This window comes from Castanea sativa, chromosome 8, assembly GCF_040712315.1.
Source record: "Castanea sativa cultivar Marrone di Chiusa Pesio chromosome 8, ASM4071231v1".
In the NCBI taxonomy this organism is placed as follows: Eukaryota; Viridiplantae; Streptophyta; class Magnoliopsida; order Fagales; family Fagaceae; genus Castanea; species Castanea sativa.
The window spans coordinates 20,704,659-20,724,559 of NC_134020.1; the positions used below are offsets into that span (position 1 = coordinate 20,704,659).

Below are 19,901 nucleotides of genomic sequence, written 5' to 3' on the forward strand. Positions count from 1 at the left end.
GTAGAACAAGAGGATGATCAAACATACTTTTGAGTGAAATAGACACTTCAATGAAAGGCGGAGGATGAGGAGTATGACGTGGATTGGGCCCTGGAGGAGGGTAGTCATCAGTTTCCAAGGTTATTACATTGTCTGTGAAGGAAAATCAATCAAAAGTTCATTGCGCATGCTTTTGAAAATTTGTTAAATCATCAAAATGGAATTGAAATAAACTTTTTGTATCAAAGTCGTTCTTCTACAGCCACACATTTAGTGACAGTTTTTACCATAATTTAGTGGCATATACAATTATGATTAATGATCCATCATCACTTTTACATGTGTTGCACCGTGAGCTGTGCCATTCCACCTCAAAACCAATTGATGATAAGTAAGACACACTCAAATATTTTATGGTATTCGACATCACACCACGTGGGCTTGTTTTTAGAGTGGTTGTAACTCAACTAGTAAGTCTCTAATGGTTAGTACCAATTCAAAACACCTGTTGCCAAGTTAAGCTTTTGGATTCTTTTTACCATAAGACATATTGAAAACTCATATGAGAAAGAGTATATGTATATGTAGAACTAGAGGATGATCAAACATACTTTTGAGTGAAATAGACACTTCACTGAAAGGTGGGGGATGAGGAGTATGACGTGGGTTGGGCCCTGGAGGAGGGTAGTCATCAGTTTCCAAGGTTGTTACATTGTCTGTGAAGGAAAACCAATCAAAAGTTCATTATGCATGCTTTTGCAAATTTGTTAAATCATCAAAATGGAATTCAAATCAACTTTTTGTATCAAAGTCGTTCTTCTACAACCACACATTTAGTGACAGTTTTTACCATAATTTAGTGGCATATGCAATTATGATTAATGATCCATCATCACTTTTACATGTGTTGGACTGTGAGCTATGCCATTCCACTTCAAAATCAATTGGTGATGAGTAAGACACACTCAAATATTTTATGGTATTCAACATCACACCACGCGGGCTTGTTTTTAAAGTGGTTGTAGGGAGTCAAATTTTGGTCCCCCCAACAACATGGATCCATTAGTTTTTCTCCACTTTGCATATGTCAAAATTGTGACAAACATTGTGACATAGAAGTTGTGTCATGGGGTTTGTGACAATTTACCATGATTGACTTACGAAAATTGAAATCTCAAATCGTTACGGGAAATTGAGTGTCTATGATGATTTTTGGCAAACTTATTTTATTTTTATTTGTGAAATAGACTAAGGTTTTAATTAAAGAATTTTTATTGGTATAAAATTTTGAAGGGGTTCTTAGGGTTGGGAAGAGAGCACACATTTCATAAAACTATGCTAGGTATTTTATGTAAGAACAAATGATATGGGAGAGGGGGGGGGGTTGGGAATTATATAATATCATATACAACTTACCGTCATAACAAATCATGGAAAAATGTTATCAAAATAGTGTTTTTTAGCATTACTTTCCATAATTGTTTAAATTATGTTTTCTAAAATTCAAAATAGATTGTTCTTAGTTTCAATCCATGCCTTTATCTTTTCAATAAGTTTAGGAACACAATTTTTTATATTATAATTATTGATATAATTTATTGTGATTGGAATATAAAATAATGATGATAATTTAAATTTATGTAAAAATTACGTTACTCCAACCATAACACTTTAACAAGCAAAAAAAATATTGGAGAAAAAAAAGTTGTAAAAAAATGAATAAAGTTGTATCTCTATCGTATCTTTCTAGGATATGGTAATTTTTATGTTTCGGGGGAATTTCGGTCAAATTTTAGGTTACGGGGGTACTTCGGTTATTTTTTAGGTTTAGGGGATATTTTGGTAATTTTATAGTTTCGGGAGGTATTTTGGACTTTTTTTAGGTTTTGTGGGTACTTTGGTTATTTTTTAGGTTTTGGGAGTATTTCGGTCATTGTTATAGGTTTTGAGAGTATTTCGGTCATTTTTTTAGGTTTAGGGAGCATTTTGGTCATTTTTGAGGTTTCGTGGATATTTTGCTCATGTTAGAGATTTTGGGATATTTTGCTCATTTTAGTGGTTTTTGAGCATAATTGGTGATTTTAGAGATATCATGGGTATTTTGGTAAATTTAGAGGTTTTATGGATATTTCGCTCATTTTAGAGATTTTGATGATATTTTGGTCATTTTAGTAGTTTTTGAGCATATTTGGTGAATTTATAGAAATTGGGTTTGGATAGAGTATTGATATTCATGGATAAACAAATCGAGTAATAATTGGTATAGGTACTAATTTGGTAAGGTTATCGGATATTCATGGATAAATATAATTGAGTCGGGTATAGGTATACCCTACCCATGACCATCTCTCAAAACATTAAAATGTCAATTGATCTTTAATATATATATATATATTAATTGATCTTTAAGACTCATACAGAGAAATTAAGGTCTATTCAACAAAATTGTATTTTAAGGAGTATACCTGAAGGGACTTTGCGAGCCAAGCACATTACGGCAAAGGTAAAGAAGAAGACGAAGAAGCACAATGGAGCTTGAAAACCCATTCGTCTATTTCACTGCCTTACTCTCTTACTGAAACTAATACTATTACCATGTGAAAATCTGCTCATGACCATCCATTATTATTTATACAGCAAAAATGGGTATCTGCTATGATAAGTGGCAACCGAATCAACAGATGATCTGCAATTAATGCCTTGCCATCCCAAAAAATGCCACGTTTGGAATATTCACAATATTTTTTCTTGGTGAGTGCGTAGAGCAAACTGTCATTTTTGTAACGGCTCCTTCCTAGAAAAGTTAATGGATGTGCTAATGCATTGATTTAGCAAATGCTCTAAAGTTACCTGTTAAAAGATTATATTATTAATTTTTTATTTTAAAAATTACTTTTATAATAATAATATGAAAAATATTAATAAATGTCATAAGAAAATTGGTTTAGCAAATACTTTAAGATCACCCGTTAATCGGACCATATTTTTGAAAGAAAAATATAGACGATGAGTCTCTACTCTCCAACCTCTAATTTATCTATACTACTATTTAAGGGGCTTTCTATGTTTGGATTCTTCATTTTTTTTTTTGGTTTAAAAATACTCTTACACCCCTATATTTAAGTAGAGACAAAACTAAAGGATAATCTACTAAAAATATAACTTTAACTCCCACTAAAACATTGCTTAAAAAATAAGGCCACTCTTCTGTTGATTTTCAAATTACTTTATTACTTATAAATTAAATTTTCAAAATAAAAATTATATATATAAAATAAAAAACATGGGGTTTTTTTAATTAAAAAAAAGTTTCATTACATGCGCTATTGTTGATTTTCAAATTACTTTATTCACTTATAAATTAAATTCTTAAAATAAAAAATTATATATATACGATAAAAACAAAAGTTAAAAAAAAAAAAAAAAAGCCTCATCACACACGTGAAGCATGTGTGATGAGGCTAGTTAATTATAAGCATTTAGGAAAATTATACCATTTATTAAAATGTTTTAGATAGTATCTAAATTATAGGGTTTAAAATGTATCCTCTGGACATAGAGTATATACCAGAATCTCTAAACCAGGTAAAAGAAGCCCCCTCTAATGGTCAATCAACTAAATAATTACTCTATGAAATCTGATAATGCAAACATAGCTAGGCTAAAAGACTTCACAGCCAAGCTTCTCACTCGGGTATCAAATAATGTTGAAATCACCTACCAAATACCATGCCATGGGCCACCTAGCACGCACCCTTGACAGCTCTTCCCACAAAACAGATCTCTGTCCATCATCGTTCTCCCATGAAATAAAGAGATTCACTCAAGTTAAAGTGGGGGAGTTTTAAATCCAAACTAATTGGTAGTTAAAGCATCCAAATGATAGAGTACTTAAATTAATTGGTAATTAAATTTCCAATTTGTTAATGTTTGATCCAAATAATGGGATTTTGAAATCTATGGATTACAAATCATGGCATTCCAAAATCTCCATTGATTTAAAATCCATGTCTAAGATTCCAAATCTAAGTTCTCAGATGCAACCTTTTGATATAGAGTTTGTAAGTTGGGAATGGTTTCTTTTGTAAGTGTTTTGCGTCCATTTGGGCTAATGTATAACTTCTGAACCTCAAATCGGGTGTTTGATTGTTCTTGTATAACTTCTGAATCTTTTTCCTTTTTTTTTTTGATTGATTCCCAAAAATGTAAAAGATTAGATTAAATTGACTACAGATGGTAGTTACATTAGGTACGCCCATAGTGACAGAAAAAAGATTTTTTTTTTTGTTTCTCTTCATTTTATTAGTCCCTCTTAAAGATTTCATCTTTTATTAGTCATGTATCTTCTCCACTATTTTGGTACTGGTCACGTTTCCCTGCCTTACTTGAGTTGCTAATCTTTGTTTGCGTCTGAATAAGTATTGAGTATAACTGATCTAATATGTTTTTCATCTTTGACATTTCAGAATATATCTGGAAACCATAAGAGAATCTGACAAAAGTGGGAATCCACATAAGGAAGATGTAGACAAGGCACGAGGTTTCTTCGGAAGTGAATGATAAGGTATCAAGGTTGGGTGTGCATGTGATGGGTTTCGAAATATTTGGCTCTTAGAGCTCTGATTGTTTGTGTTTGTGCATGAGTTCCTCTTATATTGTTTGATCATCATCTATCCACTTTGTTCTCTCTTCGAATTTTCATGTGTGGCTGTCTTTGTGTTGATCTGCACTAGCAAAAACTTTGGCAGCTAGGGACAAACAATATTTTGTAAATAGTCCACAGGCCCCTCTTGGATGCTAACTATGGTGTATGTTCCTCTTAGTAGCTGTTGTATCTTCATTATATTGGTTGAAACTTGGCTATACGATGTTTTTAGAATGACTTGACTATTTAAATTTTATGACTTTAAAAGGTTTGCTTCTCAGTTGAATGTAGTTCAGCTGTTTGATAAAATTCCTCTTTCAAAATATGCACAATAGACGTCTAATATGAGTGTGTATATTGTGTTTGTTTCTATGATTTTAAACATGCATCATTGTTTGTACTGTGAAACCCAGCTGAAATTTTCACCATTTCAATCAATATTTTTTGTATATAATAAACACACAAGATAGTCTAAAGAATTACATAAAAATTATTACTTTTTTGTTTGATAAGTTGTGGTATTTTATTAATGGAAACGATTAATATATGCTCAAGATAAATGTGTAGATCCAATCGGAATAAAAAATTAGATTTAATTGCACACCGAAATCCAAATAGTAAAATAGAAAAAATATTTCTAATTGATTCTGAACATAAAAAAAATAATGAACATATTAGATGCAAATACACTGACTTCTAAAATAAGAATCTAGATTAAGATAAGGATATGGATTAAGTCAAAATTGATGTACTACCACGGATTTAGTTCGTATCTTATCTTATCCCTTATTATCTTATCCGATTTTTTTTTCAATAAAATAAATAAATAATAAATAAATAAAGGCTTCTCGTATCCCAGCAAATCCGACTAATCCATCGTTTAAATAAAGTAAAATAAAAAAACAAAGTCCATAGATGGAACAGAGGGAAATAGATACATTTATTCATGATTTGATTATATTTGTTTGATACACTGTTGTCAATATGAATGTAAATCTTAAGAAAAGAACACAATGTGGAGAACCATAAATTAAAATATAAAAAAAATTAAATATTGAATTAATATAATAAAATATAAATTATACAAATAAAGAAAAAACTAATGACTTGTATTGAATTGGCACTAATTATATATGGATAATAAACATGGATACAAAAGGATGTAAGCGTAAGAATCAATATTCGTAGCAAAGTATCGCAATGCTTGGGTTTACTTAATCCATATAAGTAAAAAAAAAAAAGAAATCTTAAATCCCATTTGTTTTTTTTTTTATTTACTTGTTCATAACATAAAAAAAGTGAAAGTTTCAACTAAAAACCAACTAGTATTGAATTAGCAATAACATGAGCACATCATAACATTAAAAAATTCTGCTTAAAAAGATTGCTTCTTTTAGCTTTATTCTACAATGTTTTGTTGATCAAATTGGTTGCAACCTAATAATCCTAAGTAGGTGATATTATCTGCCCATTTAGTAAGCCATTCTTTTTCACATCTTTGCTAAACCTTCTATATTGCAGAGTGCTTTGATATGCTTATCTAAGCAACATTTTGTGCTAACCTTATATGAATTTTCTAATATTTGTTGGTGTTGTTGGATTTGATTATATTGGTTGAAACTTGGCTATATGATGTTTCCAAAATGACTTCACTATTTAAATTTTATATGTTAATTATCCTTATTTTATTGTTAAGTTGGTGCAAAATGTTATTCAAAATCATATTTTGAGAGGTACTTTTTGGTTTTTTTTTTTTGGATTATTCCAATCTTCTATTAAATTTGATTGAAATAGTAAGCTTATAATTTAGTACCTATTTGGGTACAGCTGAAATAGACCCAGCGTTTGCGTTTTAGCATTTTCCTTTTTTTTTGGAGAACGTGCACTGCCGTTTTTTGCTTTTCTAGTAGGTCCCGTGCACTGTTCACGACCCACAAACCTCTTTTTTCAACAAAGCATTAATTACAAATGGGTCCTACAACACTATTCACATATTGAAAAATTATTTTGCTACAGTGTTTTTAGTTTTCAGTAACATAAGCAGTATCTAAACGGATTCTTAATCTCCATTATATATGATTTCAAATTTAATTTTTCCTGCTACCAGTTTGATAGTTATCGTCATTGAAAGTGTCAAAGTTTATAATTTTAGTACAAATTTTGTAGTTTGTTATTGTGATTATCATGTTTGGTTTTTGCGGAAATATAATAATGATGACTATGAAAGGCTTATTTCGTTTATTATTTTAATTTATGAAGGGATCTAAGAATATATTCCGATCTCAAAATGGTTTTTTACCCCAATTGTTTTAGGGGCTCTATATACTTGAGAGACTCTTTGAAGTTTGAAGTTTCTGAGTATGCTCTTAGTTTTCAATATTAATTTCTAGTGTCTATGTCAAATTATGTTTCATCCCCCCTTTCTCTCTTTTTGTATCATTGCGTTATTATTTTATTATTTTTTTAATAATGACTTTTGTGTGCTCAGTCAAAAAAGGTGGGAATGTAATCTATATATATAATTATAGGTTATTTTTGGTTGTGTAATTGGGATTCGGCCATCTTTATATAACTGTTGGGTATGATCTTTTTTTTTAAAAAAATTCTATTGATCATTCATGGAATGCAACACCTACTCTTCTAAGTTTATAAAAATTATTCTGAAGGAAAAATGTCAACAAAAACTTATTTCTTTCAGTAGTTTAATTACTTACTTTCAAAAAAAATAATTGTCAACAACTTGCTTTAAGTTATCCCGTACATCGCACGGGTTAGCAGCTAGTTTTACTATATATTCAAACTTTATCTGAATGTACATGATTTTTTCCAATCAGCAGATTTTTCTTTGTTCAGATTGTGGAGGATAGTTGACACCAGTTTGGTGTTTGACATTCCTTAAGTTGAAGCAAGTCTAATAATTTTGGCATATCTTTGATACACAGAAGTGATGAATCCGTTAACCCTTGTAAAACGCATCCAGAATATCAATTCCAGAGAAGCGGCATTGGGGATCTTTGAAGAAGCTTCATGGCACGCCAAGTACAAAGACTCTGCTTACGTATATGCTGGAGGCATTCCCTTTGATCTCACTGAAGGTGATCTCCTTGCTATTTTCACTCAGTAAGTCCAATAATTGTTGTCTTTGCTAAATTCCTTAGTGCCTCAAGAAGATTTGGTTCCATATTCTTGAATTTGGATTATCATATTACTTTCTTCATCATTTCTCATTTGATTCTTTAAATAAATGATTTTTACATATGGAGAGATCGTTGATGTTAACCTTGTTAGAGACAAAGGTACTGGAAAATCCAAAGGTTTCGCATTTGTTGCATATGAGGACCAGAGAAGTACAAATCTTGCTGTAGGTTGGTTTCTCTCAATCTGTCTTTTCAGTTTTGTGCAAATGATACTTTTTTTTTAAACAATGACTGTAACAAGAGATTAGAAAAGTTATTGCACGTTATAAAAGTGATCATTAATTATTGTTGTTGTTGCTGCTATATATTTTAGATAATTTGAATGGAGCACAGGTTTTAGGTCGGATTATTAGGGTTGATCATGTTAGTAGTTATAAAAAGAAAGAGGAAGAAGACGAAGAGGCAGAGCAGAAGAAGAGGGAGGAACGAGGTGTCTGTCGTGCTTTTCAAAGAGGTGAATGTACTCGTGGAGCTGGATGCAAATTTTCTCACAATGAGCAAGTAAGAAGAATAGTGAATTAGTTCCATAATTTGGATTATTTAGTTATTTGGACAAACTACACTTGATTATTACACTGTTCCCCAACATTTGGCTCTGAAATTTCGTTATGGTTTTGAAAGTTTTCACTCGATCATACATTAGACCAACATTTTAGGTAGTGCAAAAACTGGAATAGTCTGAAAATAGTTCCTAGTTTTGAGTGAAGTATTTTTTGCTTTTTATTGTTATTGTATTACAAAGTTAATGAATAGAATCTTAAAGTCTGCTCTGATTGATTATATGAATTGCTAACATTCATATCATGCCAACTTTCAATGTAGCTGGTCGTGTTGGATAGATTGAGTTAGATTGTACTTGTAGGGTGCCAAACCATTGATCTAATCAACAAATTCCATTCACATTTGCAAGAAACTGAAAACAATCCTAATATGAATTTAAACCACCTTATAATACCATGCAAGCCACCCGCTTGCTCCAACATAACAACCCACCACAAATCCAATTTTCAACATCACAAGTATAAAGTGTTTACAAGTATTGAAATCAATTAAGGTACTACTTATCACATCTAATCAACAATATTGAAATCGAATAAAGTAATACTCATCATATCTAATCAGCAAGGTTCATTCACATTTGTAATTAATTAAAAGTGCTTCCAATATAAATTTAAACCACCTTATAACACCATGCAAACCACGCGCTTGCTCCAACACAACAACCCACCACAAAACAAATCATAAACATCACAAATATAGAATGTTTACAAGTATTGAAATCAATTAAAGTACTATTCATCACATCTAATCAACAAATTCCATTCACATTTGCAAGAAACTAAAAACACTCCCAATATGAATTTAAATCACCTTATAATACCATGCAAGCCACCCGCTTGCTCCAACATAACAACCCACCACAAATCCAATTTCCAACATCACATGGAATTTACAAGTATTGAAATCTAATAAAGTAATATTCATCACATCTAATTAACAATACTTATTCACATTTGCAAGAATTGAAATTACACTCCTAATATGTATTTAAATCACCTTATAACACCATGCAAGCCACCTGCTTGCTCCAATACAACATACCACCACAAATCTAATTTCCAACATCACAAGTATAGAGTTGTATAAGTTTTTAACTAAAATTTACTTACTTTACTCAAGCTAAGCTTACAACTTTCTGAAAAAATCCAAAGTTATTGCAAACAATATGTATTTAGCTTGCAAAAAAAAAAGTTAAATTTATAAATACTTCAGTCTTGAAAATGATTCCGTCATAATAAAAAGAAGAAGTGAAAGCATCAGGCCAGGCCAAAGGGACACTCACTGTTGAAATGCTTTCCTGCAAAAAGAGAAACAAAATTGAAAATTGAGGAGCACAAACAATAATCTAAAATAACTAACTAAACCATAAAACAAAGAGAAAAAAAAAAACATTATAACTAGAAGACATAACGAAATTGAGTCCCTAATGATAACTTCTCTTTGGTGTTCAGCTACTCATTTGCTTAAATACTATAATTGGAATTTTGTTTCTTTCATCCTTCGGTACACATATTATCATAGTACCTAATGGTGTCACACTACATTTTCTCTTCTAAACCAATCAAAATTTTCTCAGAATTCTAACACAAGCATCATAGCAAACAATTTTTTTCTTAGAACCCATATAATTTCTCCTCTTATTGACAATGACAACTACCTATCTATCATTTCTCAATCAAATTTCTCACCTAAACCAAACGAAAATTTCTCAGAATCTAAACACAGCTCAAATATTACACCAAAAATAGATGAAAAAAATAAAACGCACCGTGAGCCTTGAGAACATGGAGGATCTTGCTTCCGGTGACAAACCCTTCTTGGCGAATTTGTATATGTTCTCCTCCACCTATAAAACCCAAAAAAGAAACCTATAAAAGAAAATAAAAAATAAATGACAAAAACCCGAAAAAGAAAATAAAAAAGAAAGGAAATTATCTATGGCTGAATTGGCGAAGGGTGGCTGAGGCTGTGGGTGTGGCTGTTGTTGGAGAAGATGAGAGGGAGATCGTGGGACTCGTCAGTGGCGTTGCTGTCAAAGGGTCGCCGGTGAGAAGGGGAGGCAAAGGGTCGCTGGTGCGATGGAAGGCGAAGCGTCACCAGTGCGATTTGGAGTTGTCGGCGATTTGGAGTGGGATCGGTGTGAGGGAGAGTGGGTATCGGTCTGAGGGAGAGAGTGGGTATTGCCAAATGAGTGAGGGAAAAAAAGGAGTTGAGTGCTATATATCGGACATCTATAGTGACGAATTTAGTTTCATCGCATTTATTGCCTTTAGGGATGAATTTGAGTTCGTCGCAGATACTTCGCACTAATCTTTTGTTTTTCTTTTCAGCGACGACATATTTTCGTCTTTAATTGTCTCCTTCAGCGATGAAACCGGTTTCGTCACTAATAGCATGACTAGTAGCACCTTTAGTGACAAAAGTGTTTCGTTGCAACAACTTGAACTTTTAGCGACGAATTTTTTCGTTACTGTAGATCCATTTGGTTTCGCGCCTACACTTTCGTTTGGCGCCCCTAATTTAGCACCTCTTATAGCAACGAAATCTATGTTTCTTCGCTAAATGTTACTAATTTGAGTGCTATATATCGGACATCTATAGTGACGAATTTAGTTTCGTCGCTATTTATTGCCTTTAGCGACGAATCCGAGTTCATCGTAGATACTCCGCACTAATCTTCTATTTTTCTTTTCAGCGATGACGTATTTTCGACACTAATTGTCTCCTTCAGGGACGAAATGAGTTTCGTCACTAATAGCATGACTAGCAGCACCTCACTTTCGTCGCAAAAACTAGAACTTTTAGCAACGAATTTTTTCGTTGCTGTAGATCCATTTGGTTTCGTGTCTACACTTTTGTTTGGCGCCCCTAATTTAGCACCCCCTATAGCAACGAAATCTATGTTTCGTCGCTATCTGTTACTAATTTTTTTTTATAAATAGAGATGAAATATAAATTTTGTCACTATATGGTACTTTTTTGCAACGAAAAAATTTTCCTCACTAAAATTCATCACTATAGTTACATTTTGTTGTAGTGCGTGTAGAAGTTGTAGTCTTGTAGATGCTTTAGTTTTGCCTTTTGTATTTTTTTTTTCAATAAAAGGGGCACACACCAATGCATTGTGCCTTTAGTTAATGTTATGCAACTAGCACTTTGCCATGTAGTTTAAATTTTTTTAGGGAAAATTTTTTTAAAAATGGGTCGAGTTGGATAAAAATGGGCGAATTTGGATCGGGTTAGTGAATTTCAGCTCATTTTGTCACACCCATAGTTGCAACTTGCAATATCAAAGAAAGAAGATGATATGCCGATATCCAATGACATTTTAGGTTGCATGTCATGTTTGTTTTGTTAGCCTCCCAAAGAACTTCCCATTTCTTCTTATTCTTTAAAAAATAAAATAAAAATAAAGACTTCTTGTATCCTAGCAAAATAGAATATTTATTTATTTTAGAGAAAAGTAATATCTAGCAAATACAATCAACCATCTCCTTCATGGAAACCTTGGATACATTGAAAGCAATAAATATATATCATCACTATTCAACCTTGGTCCAACCTCAAAATCTTGAACTTCTATATTTTTTGGTTCTTTGAACGGTTCGAGTGTCAAAACCATGCTCAATTTATAGCGGCAAATAAATTTAGAAAATTATCAATTAGCATATCATCTTAGTTTTTCTTATAATTCAATAAAACATTATTTGAATGATATGGTTTGACAATTGCCAATTTTAACTCTCATTCTAGTTCTAATGAATGAAGATCAACAAGGAAAAATGATAAAAGCTTAACCCAATTTAGTAGAAATAAGGAAAAGGCAAACAATGAGTTTTACAATATAAAATATGAGCTAATATATTAAACTTCCCAAATCTCTTCTATAAACTTACTTATTTTTTTTCTAACACTATAAATTTACTTATATGATCATAAGTGACAAATTATCGATTTCCTTAAAAGCTTAATCTACGCGTGGGCCACCTAAGAACATTTTTGCATAAGCTTGTGCAAATATTTCTGTTTATTTTAGCATAAGAACTTACTTTTTCTATTTTACATACTCAATTTTGAAAACATCTCACATCAAATTATTTATTTTACATTATATTTCATTAAAATCTATTTCCTTACCAATTTTTTTTATTGTTATCTCAAATCATATATATCATATATATTATTTGAGATAACAATAAAAAAATTTAGGCATTTATAGATATCTCTCTCTCTTCCTCATGGGTTGAACTAAAGAATTAATAAACATGCATTTACAAAGCTACAATTTCTATAAATTTACGCATTTATAGATTGAATGATGTGGGTAAATTTTGGGCTTAAATGTGTAAATTTGACACATTTTTCTATTATACACACATTGAAGTGAGTGCTCTAAGAAAGTGATTGAACTCAGGACCTCTCGCTCTACCGGCCATTTTAAATTGGGTTTGGCTTACTTCTAGTACTTTTTAAAAATGAATCTCCTTTTGTTTTATGATAGACTGCCATATCACCCACTAACTAAATAAAAGGTGGAGATTAAAACCCATTACCACTACCACTACCACTTGCCATTGTATATTTATAATAAAATGACATATCTAGTTAAAAAAGTACTAGAGGTAAACCAAACTTTTAAATTAACGATTCTTTTAAAAGCTTAAACTATTTATAGATGAAGAATTTATTTGTTTAAACTATTAAAAGATGATGAATTTATTCATTTAATCTACCAATGACATAATATATGGAAAATAAAAGTGGACAACTTACAGATCAATGATTAAAATGGTATACATAAATTGCTGCATTAAAGGAAACGTGTTAAACAATAATTAAAGAAATTAATTGTTAAAAAATAATTTTAGAGAACATATACACTACATTTTTTTTTTAACAAACGCATATAGCTCAAACATTTAAAAAAGGAAAAAGTTTCTCTCGAAACTAGTTTGGAGAGAAATTCTTCAAACTTCGCTACTATGTTTTTATCATATATGTATGAATTTGGAAAATCTAACTGTTAGATTGCATGCTCTTATTATGTCATCCAAGTTTGCAAAATTTAAAGAAGATCAAAGATCAATAGTTATGTTTTCAGTCAAATGCTTAAAATTCAAGTTTTTATGATTTAAAATTATATATAAAAATAAGTTTATTGATTGAATAAAAAATAACATCCGATTTTTTAAAGATATATGAGAAGTTTAAAGGGTTTCTTACAAACTAGTTTGGAGAGAAACTTTGACCTTAAAAAAAAAGACTAAAACCAAATGAGAATGTCCTTATTATTATTATTATTATGTAAGGCATCAATAGCTCTCTTGCAACAAGGAAAGTCAAACCCTTAAATCTTAAGCTCCTTAGTGAAACCTTTATTAGGGTTTTCCGTTGACTAAAGATAGTTTTCTGTTGACTATTTTTTTTTTTTGGGTGCTATTCAAAATTGAAAAATGTGGAAAACTATCATTATAGAAGATTTTTCAGTGAAACAAATAGAGCATTAGTAGAAAATTATTTAGTAATTTTCTAGAAAGTCAAAGAAAAAAAAAACCATTTATAACTACAAAATTTGGTAAATTACAACCAATTGAATAGTAAAAAAAAAAAGAAAAGCATTTACAGGAAAAAAAGAAGAAAGAAATTGCAACAAAATACTATTTTGTGCAAAAGGTGATAAAAGAGCAAAATAAGTTTCTTCTATTGCATTTTCTTTAGAAAGTTTTGATTAAAAGATTGAATCTTTATTGATGAAATTATGTATATGACTTCTACAAGAAGACATATGTCATCGTTGGATGTACCCATCAATTATGGGACCTAACTTTTTATAATATATATAAAAGATAGATAGAAGAATAGTAATTATCGACAACATTATTGAGGCCTTTTGCTTTAACAATTGAAATCTGAATGTTACAAAAAATTGTCCCCTCTTTAATCTTTCCCTAGCTCTTGAATATCAATCGGCAAGTGGTGAATGCCGAAAAAGGGGAAAAAGATTAAAATGGGCTACAAAAATAATATCAGTTGAAAGTTTCTGGTCGGAGTGAATCGAGAAGTGAGTCGAAGGTCATGGATCAACATTGTCAACATTTTGGAAGATCTGCCGGTGGAGGAAGCAGCTTCTGATTTGGGAGCTTTCCATCTAAGACCACCCAAGCCATCTTTAAACCCCAGCTAGTGTGGATCTCCAAGTGGCAATGCATGAACCATACCCCTGTTGCCAAATAATTGTCATTATCAAAATGCAAATTCTAATGAAATCAAAATGCCACAAGATTTACTTCATCAACCTTACATGGGTATATACCTAAAGAATTAGCTTAAATGTGTATACAAAAGTTTTCATAGTCAAAAGTAATTATTCTAATGAATTGATAGAAAACCGTACAAAAAATAAGGAGTATTTTATTATTGTCACCTTTTTTGCATGTACAGTGTCTAATCTTTTTTATTTTTGGGTGCTAATATGTACAGTATCTAATCTTAATAGTTAATATATGACATTGTCTCATTATGGGGTATTTGGTACCAATGTTCAAACAACAATAATACTTCTGACACGTATTTTTATAATACTCAAATACGTATTTCTACAATACTGAAAATTGAACAACAATACTAGAAATCTCCAAACAAATGGACACTAATATATTTATTTTAATAATAAATTAACTGTTAAAATTAGGTATCTATACTGTATAAGGCATATATATATATATATATATATATATATATATATATATATATATATATATATATATATATATACAAAAGTTTTTAGGACTTCAATCATCAGATTATTACTTTTTTTTTTTGCTAGGTAATTATAGGGGCTCGAACCCCGAGCTCAAAGGTTACATGTTAGAGCATCCACATCAGTGGATGGATAAGTGTGTATAAATGTGCAAAATGAGAAAAAATCATTAATTTTACACATTTTGAACAAAAAACCTCTACATCGGTGCCTCTAAACTTATTTAAACTCATCTATATCATCCACTTTGCTACAGTACCGTGTAAATTTACACGGGTACTGTAGCAGGCGTATATGATTTTTTTATTGTTTTTTCTCTCTCCTCCCAACTGACTCTCACCTCCCTCTGTCTCTCTGTCTGTCTGTCTGTCTGTCTCTCTCTCTCTCTCTCTCTCTCTCTCTCTCAGACACAACACCTCTCTCTTTCTCTCATCTCATCCATTTTTTTCCTCTAGCCGCCGATCGCCATCGCCGCCGATAAGAGCAAGGTCGCGCAAGCCGAGTCGCCGGACGGCCATCGCGAGGAGGGGGCGGTGCTGCGAGGCGTCGATCTTGTTCCGATTCGTTGGTTTTTTTTTTTTTTTTTTTTTTTTTTTTGGTGTGGGTGAGGCTCGACGGATCGGTGGGTTTGGCGCGACGGATCGGTGCGTTTGTTGAAGGGTGGCTGATCGGTGGGCGATGAATGGGTTTGGGTGTGGGTGAGGCTCGACGGATCGGGTTTGGCTCGATGAATGGGTTTGTTGAAGGATCTTGCCGCCGTTTTGTTCGATGAATGGGTTTGTTGAAGACTGGCTCGCTGGAGAAGACGCAGTGAGGGAGGGAAAGTGGCTCGCCGGAGAATACGCAGTGAGGAGTGCTCGCCGGAGAATACGCAGTGAGGGAGGAAAGAAATAATAAAAAATGTAAAATGATGGAATATTTTATTGAATAAATGTGTAGAATAGATAAACTGATGTGGAGGTTTGGTAAAAGTGAGGGTGTAAAATAAAAAAAAGTAGGTTTTTTTGTGTAAAATAGACAAAAAATTTAAACGAGCTGATGTGGATACTCTTAACTGGGTACCACCAGGCCACAAGGCCCGGTCAGATTATTACTTATTAGTGTTGTCAACGTTGGCACCATGCATGACCCTGAAAATCGCTACTATTTTCCCCCTACCAAATAGGCAGTCAAACAAATCATGAAATGACAGCAAAACAAAGATTAACAAATTAGTTCCATAACAATTTATTCCAGAATCTGTTATTTCAATATCTCTTTATGAAAGTTTTGAGTCAACTTAGTTTAAAGGGCTAGCTAGCTATTTTGTCATAATAGTGGCAGCACAAACACAAGTTCTGGTAAATTGATGATTTGCAATATATATATACACACACATATATCTATACACACACACACATATATATATATATACACACATATGTATGTATGTATGTATATAGACACACGCTCTATAATGGATCAAATTATTAAATAAAGAATTAAAAAATAGATATTTATATTAAAAATATATAATATAAAATAAGATGAAACTAATATAAAAATATAAAAATAATAATACACTTAAAAAAATACAATTAGGATTAAGGGTTTATTTCAATTCTCAAAATTTAAGGAATTTTATTTTTAATACACATTGAGTCATCTGGATATTAACAATAAAATAAGTTCTATTTATAATTAATCTCAGATGAATCTTATTTCTACTTCAACTCAGCTAGACTAAATATCTAAATCTTTCAAACAATTAAATTAATATTTTTATGTTAATATGCATGAAATATTACAATATTTTATATTATTTTTTACTATTTTCAATTTTCAGTTATAAGTTTTTAGCAAAATAAGTCGTATTTAAATGGACCCAAAGTATGAGCCAAAAAAAGAAAAAAAGAAAAAAAGAAAAGGAGGTCATTTTGTCTTTGTAATGCCACCTGCCACCATAAGTGTGGCTACCAAATATTTGTAGCGTAAGTCGAAGTCATCTTTCTTTAACATTTAAAAGCAAAGTTAGTTGAATACTTGAATATGATAGATGTGTGTCCAAATTAGCATTAGTGTATGTGTTATTATTTCATACCTGGGTTATCTGCTCGAAACCGAATAGCAACCCAACCCCCTGAAGGTACACCCACAGTGTTTCTTTCAATAGGGTCAACAAGATTAAACTTTGACGGGTCCTTATTGGGATCATAATTCCCAAAACCTTGCCCAACAACAAAGAAATTAAAGCCATGCAAGTGGAGAGGGTGACTCTCAGCACCAAGAATACTTGTGTCCTGCAGGATAAGCTCCACACTAGTGTTAAAAGGCAAAACTACCAGCTTTGTCCCATTGCTCACCATTGTGTTGTTTGGTGGGTTGTTCGTATAGTTAAAGGGAAATATAGGAGTGATTGGAAAGTCAGGGGTGTAAACCCCATTTGATTGCCCAAAAAAGTGGGCTTGGAGGAGAGCAGTGGTTGATTGTACAAAAGATACGTTATTAATAGAAGCTGCGAACATTGTTCCATTGGGTCCCTGACAGGTTTGGTTTTGTTGGCAAGGGCTTGTTCCAAGGCCTATTGTGAAGAAAAAATGCCTATCAACCTTTTGAGGCACATTTGCTGGGAATTGAGCACTTGCTAAGCTACGAAGTTTGTTAGTGAAGTTTGTTGCAAAGGAAGTGTCATTGAGAGGAGGGAGAGAGGGTTTGAATAGTGGAAGGTTTCGAATAGAGGCAGCTGAATGAAGTGGAGATTCATATTCTAGGATACCAGCAACAGTGGAGTTGTCAAAAGTGCCTAGGCCAGTCACATATGGTCTAGCGGTCATGAGGAATGTGGCATTTGGGTTGTGGGGTTTGGTCTTTAGAACAACATTTGTGGTCTGTCCTGGTGCTATGAGAAGTGTGTTGGTTTCAAATGGTTTAACATAAACTGCATCAGCTTCAACAACTGTGAGACTGTGGTTTGCAATGCTGAAGAAGAGCTCGTCATTGAGTGCCGCATTGATGAGACGGAGAAGATAAGTCTTCCCGGGCTTCACTTTTAGCTTGAATGTGTCTGCATGTTAAGTCCCATTTATACAAAATCAATGAGTTTATTAAGTTGATACACCATATATACTTTCTTGAAATTGTACCATTGAAAAATTTTCCATATATATATACGTAACATTTGATACCTTTGGTGGAGCAATTATAGAGTGGCCCTGGAAGTCCATTGATAGTATAAGCATCAGAGACATTTGGGCCACCTCCTGTTTGTAGGGCTTGGCTAATTATTGTCTCAGGATCAACATTCCACCACTCTCCTGAAATGTTTTTTTTTTTTTTTTGGTATTGAAATGCTTGCATTAGTTATTACATATATTATCAAAGGTCAAAAGGATTAAAAAAAAGATTGTGCCTAATCATAAATACCAAAGATGATGGGAACTTCCTTGTAGGGTTTGGCAAATGGGTAAGGAACCCCATGCTTGGGAAGAATGATTAGAGGACCATAGACAGTTGCTCTTAACCATGATATATGGGCATGCCAGAAAAGAGTGCCTCTTTGGCCAACAATAGTAAAGTTGTATACATAGCTCTGACTAGTTTGTATGGGACATTGAGTTACATATGCTGGTCCATCAGCCCACCCTGTTTGAAGCTGTCGAATGCCATGCCTGTTTTAAAAAAATTGTCATAATTACATTTAGATCACAAGTTCCAACAGAAAAATTAGATTTAGAGTTAAATGTATGAAAAGTTGAAGTAGTTAGAAAATGGTTATTTGATTATTTAATTATTATTTTAATATTTTTCCTCACTTATGAGCTCTCTGAAGGGTACATGAGAACTTTTTTATTTATTTTTAATTAGTAAATGTCCACACACACACACACATATATATATATATATATATATATATATATATATGAGAGGTATGGTTAACACGAGACAATGTTTGAATTACAATAATAAATTATTGATTGTTCTAAAAATTTATACTATTAATAAATGGTAAATTTAATAACTTAACTATTATTTTAACCAGAAATACATTACCAGTGAATGGAGATATTGTTTTGGACATGGTTAACCACTTTGATGAGAAGGTGGTCACCCTCCCTAGCGACAATGCGAGGCCCAGGAAACTGTCCATTTACAGTCACAATACTCTTCGTGTGGCAAAGTCGTGTTACATTTTGTAATTTGATCTACAAAATAATTCCAAACTTTTAAAACATAAAAGAAAAAGAAAACATATAAACTTAAATCAAAATTTCTATAATGGTAACACGTTAATTTAGGTGCTGATCATGTAATACATACGTCAAACTTGTAGTGCCTGGTTATGCCTGCAAGTGCAAGCTCAGGAATGAGATACAATGTAATGAATGAGAATATAAAGATTCTCGGAAATGCTGGTGATGAAAGAAGAGAAACACCCATCTTTTGTCTCTCTTTGATTGTTTTTCAAATGTGAGTATAAGTGGGGAACCTAACTGGTATGTTAGTGTATTATAATTGTGGTAAGGAAAGTGCCACTAGTGTGTGTGTTCCTCGAAGCTATCCTGGTGCTGCTTATATAGATAGATAGGGGGTGAAGAAAAAGTTTGGTCGAGTAGGTGATGGAAGTTTACTTAGCAAGTTTAGACAGAAGAGAATCACAAAAAGATTTTAATGGCTATTTTATGAAGGCCTGTTGTTAGAAGAACTTTAGAGTGGTTTCAAAGACAATCAATTTCCTTTGACCTCCTTTCTCTTCAAGTCAAAACTTTTCCTTCCTACAAAA

The 19,901-nt window shown here is 32.2% G+C and overlaps 2 protein-coding genes across 2 annotated transcripts; one reads left to right on the top strand and one right to left on the bottom strand.

The window, feature by feature from the left end:
* Window positions 1-4,444: 4,444 nt before the first annotated feature.
* Window positions 4,445-10,692, top strand: LOC142605984 (zinc finger CCCH domain-containing protein 25-like). The gene is made up of 6 exons (XM_075777410.1): window positions 4,445-4,543; window positions 7,567-7,719; window positions 7,888-7,989; window positions 8,135-8,322; window positions 8,443-8,477; window positions 10,338-10,692. The coding sequence occupies exons 2-6, from the start codon at window positions 7,572-7,574 to the stop codon at window positions 10,690-10,692; spliced, it is 828 nt and encodes a 275-aa protein (XP_075633525.1). The 5' UTR covers window positions 4,445-4,543; window positions 7,567-7,571.
* Window positions 10,693-14,181: 3,489 nt separating this feature from the next.
* Window positions 14,182-19,658, bottom strand: LOC142607169 (laccase-17-like). The gene is made up of 6 exons (XM_075778593.1): window positions 19,439-19,658; window positions 19,172-19,323; window positions 18,545-18,789; window positions 18,307-18,435; window positions 17,223-18,185; window positions 14,182-14,602 (listed from the first exon to the last, which is right to left on the bottom strand). Exons 1-6 carry the CDS (start codon window positions 19,556-19,558, stop codon window positions 14,472-14,474), a joined length of 1,740 nt encoding a protein of 579 aa, XP_075634708.1. The 5' UTR covers window positions 19,559-19,658; the 3' UTR covers window positions 14,182-14,471.
* Between the last annotated feature and the right edge of the window lie 243 nt (window positions 19,659-19,901).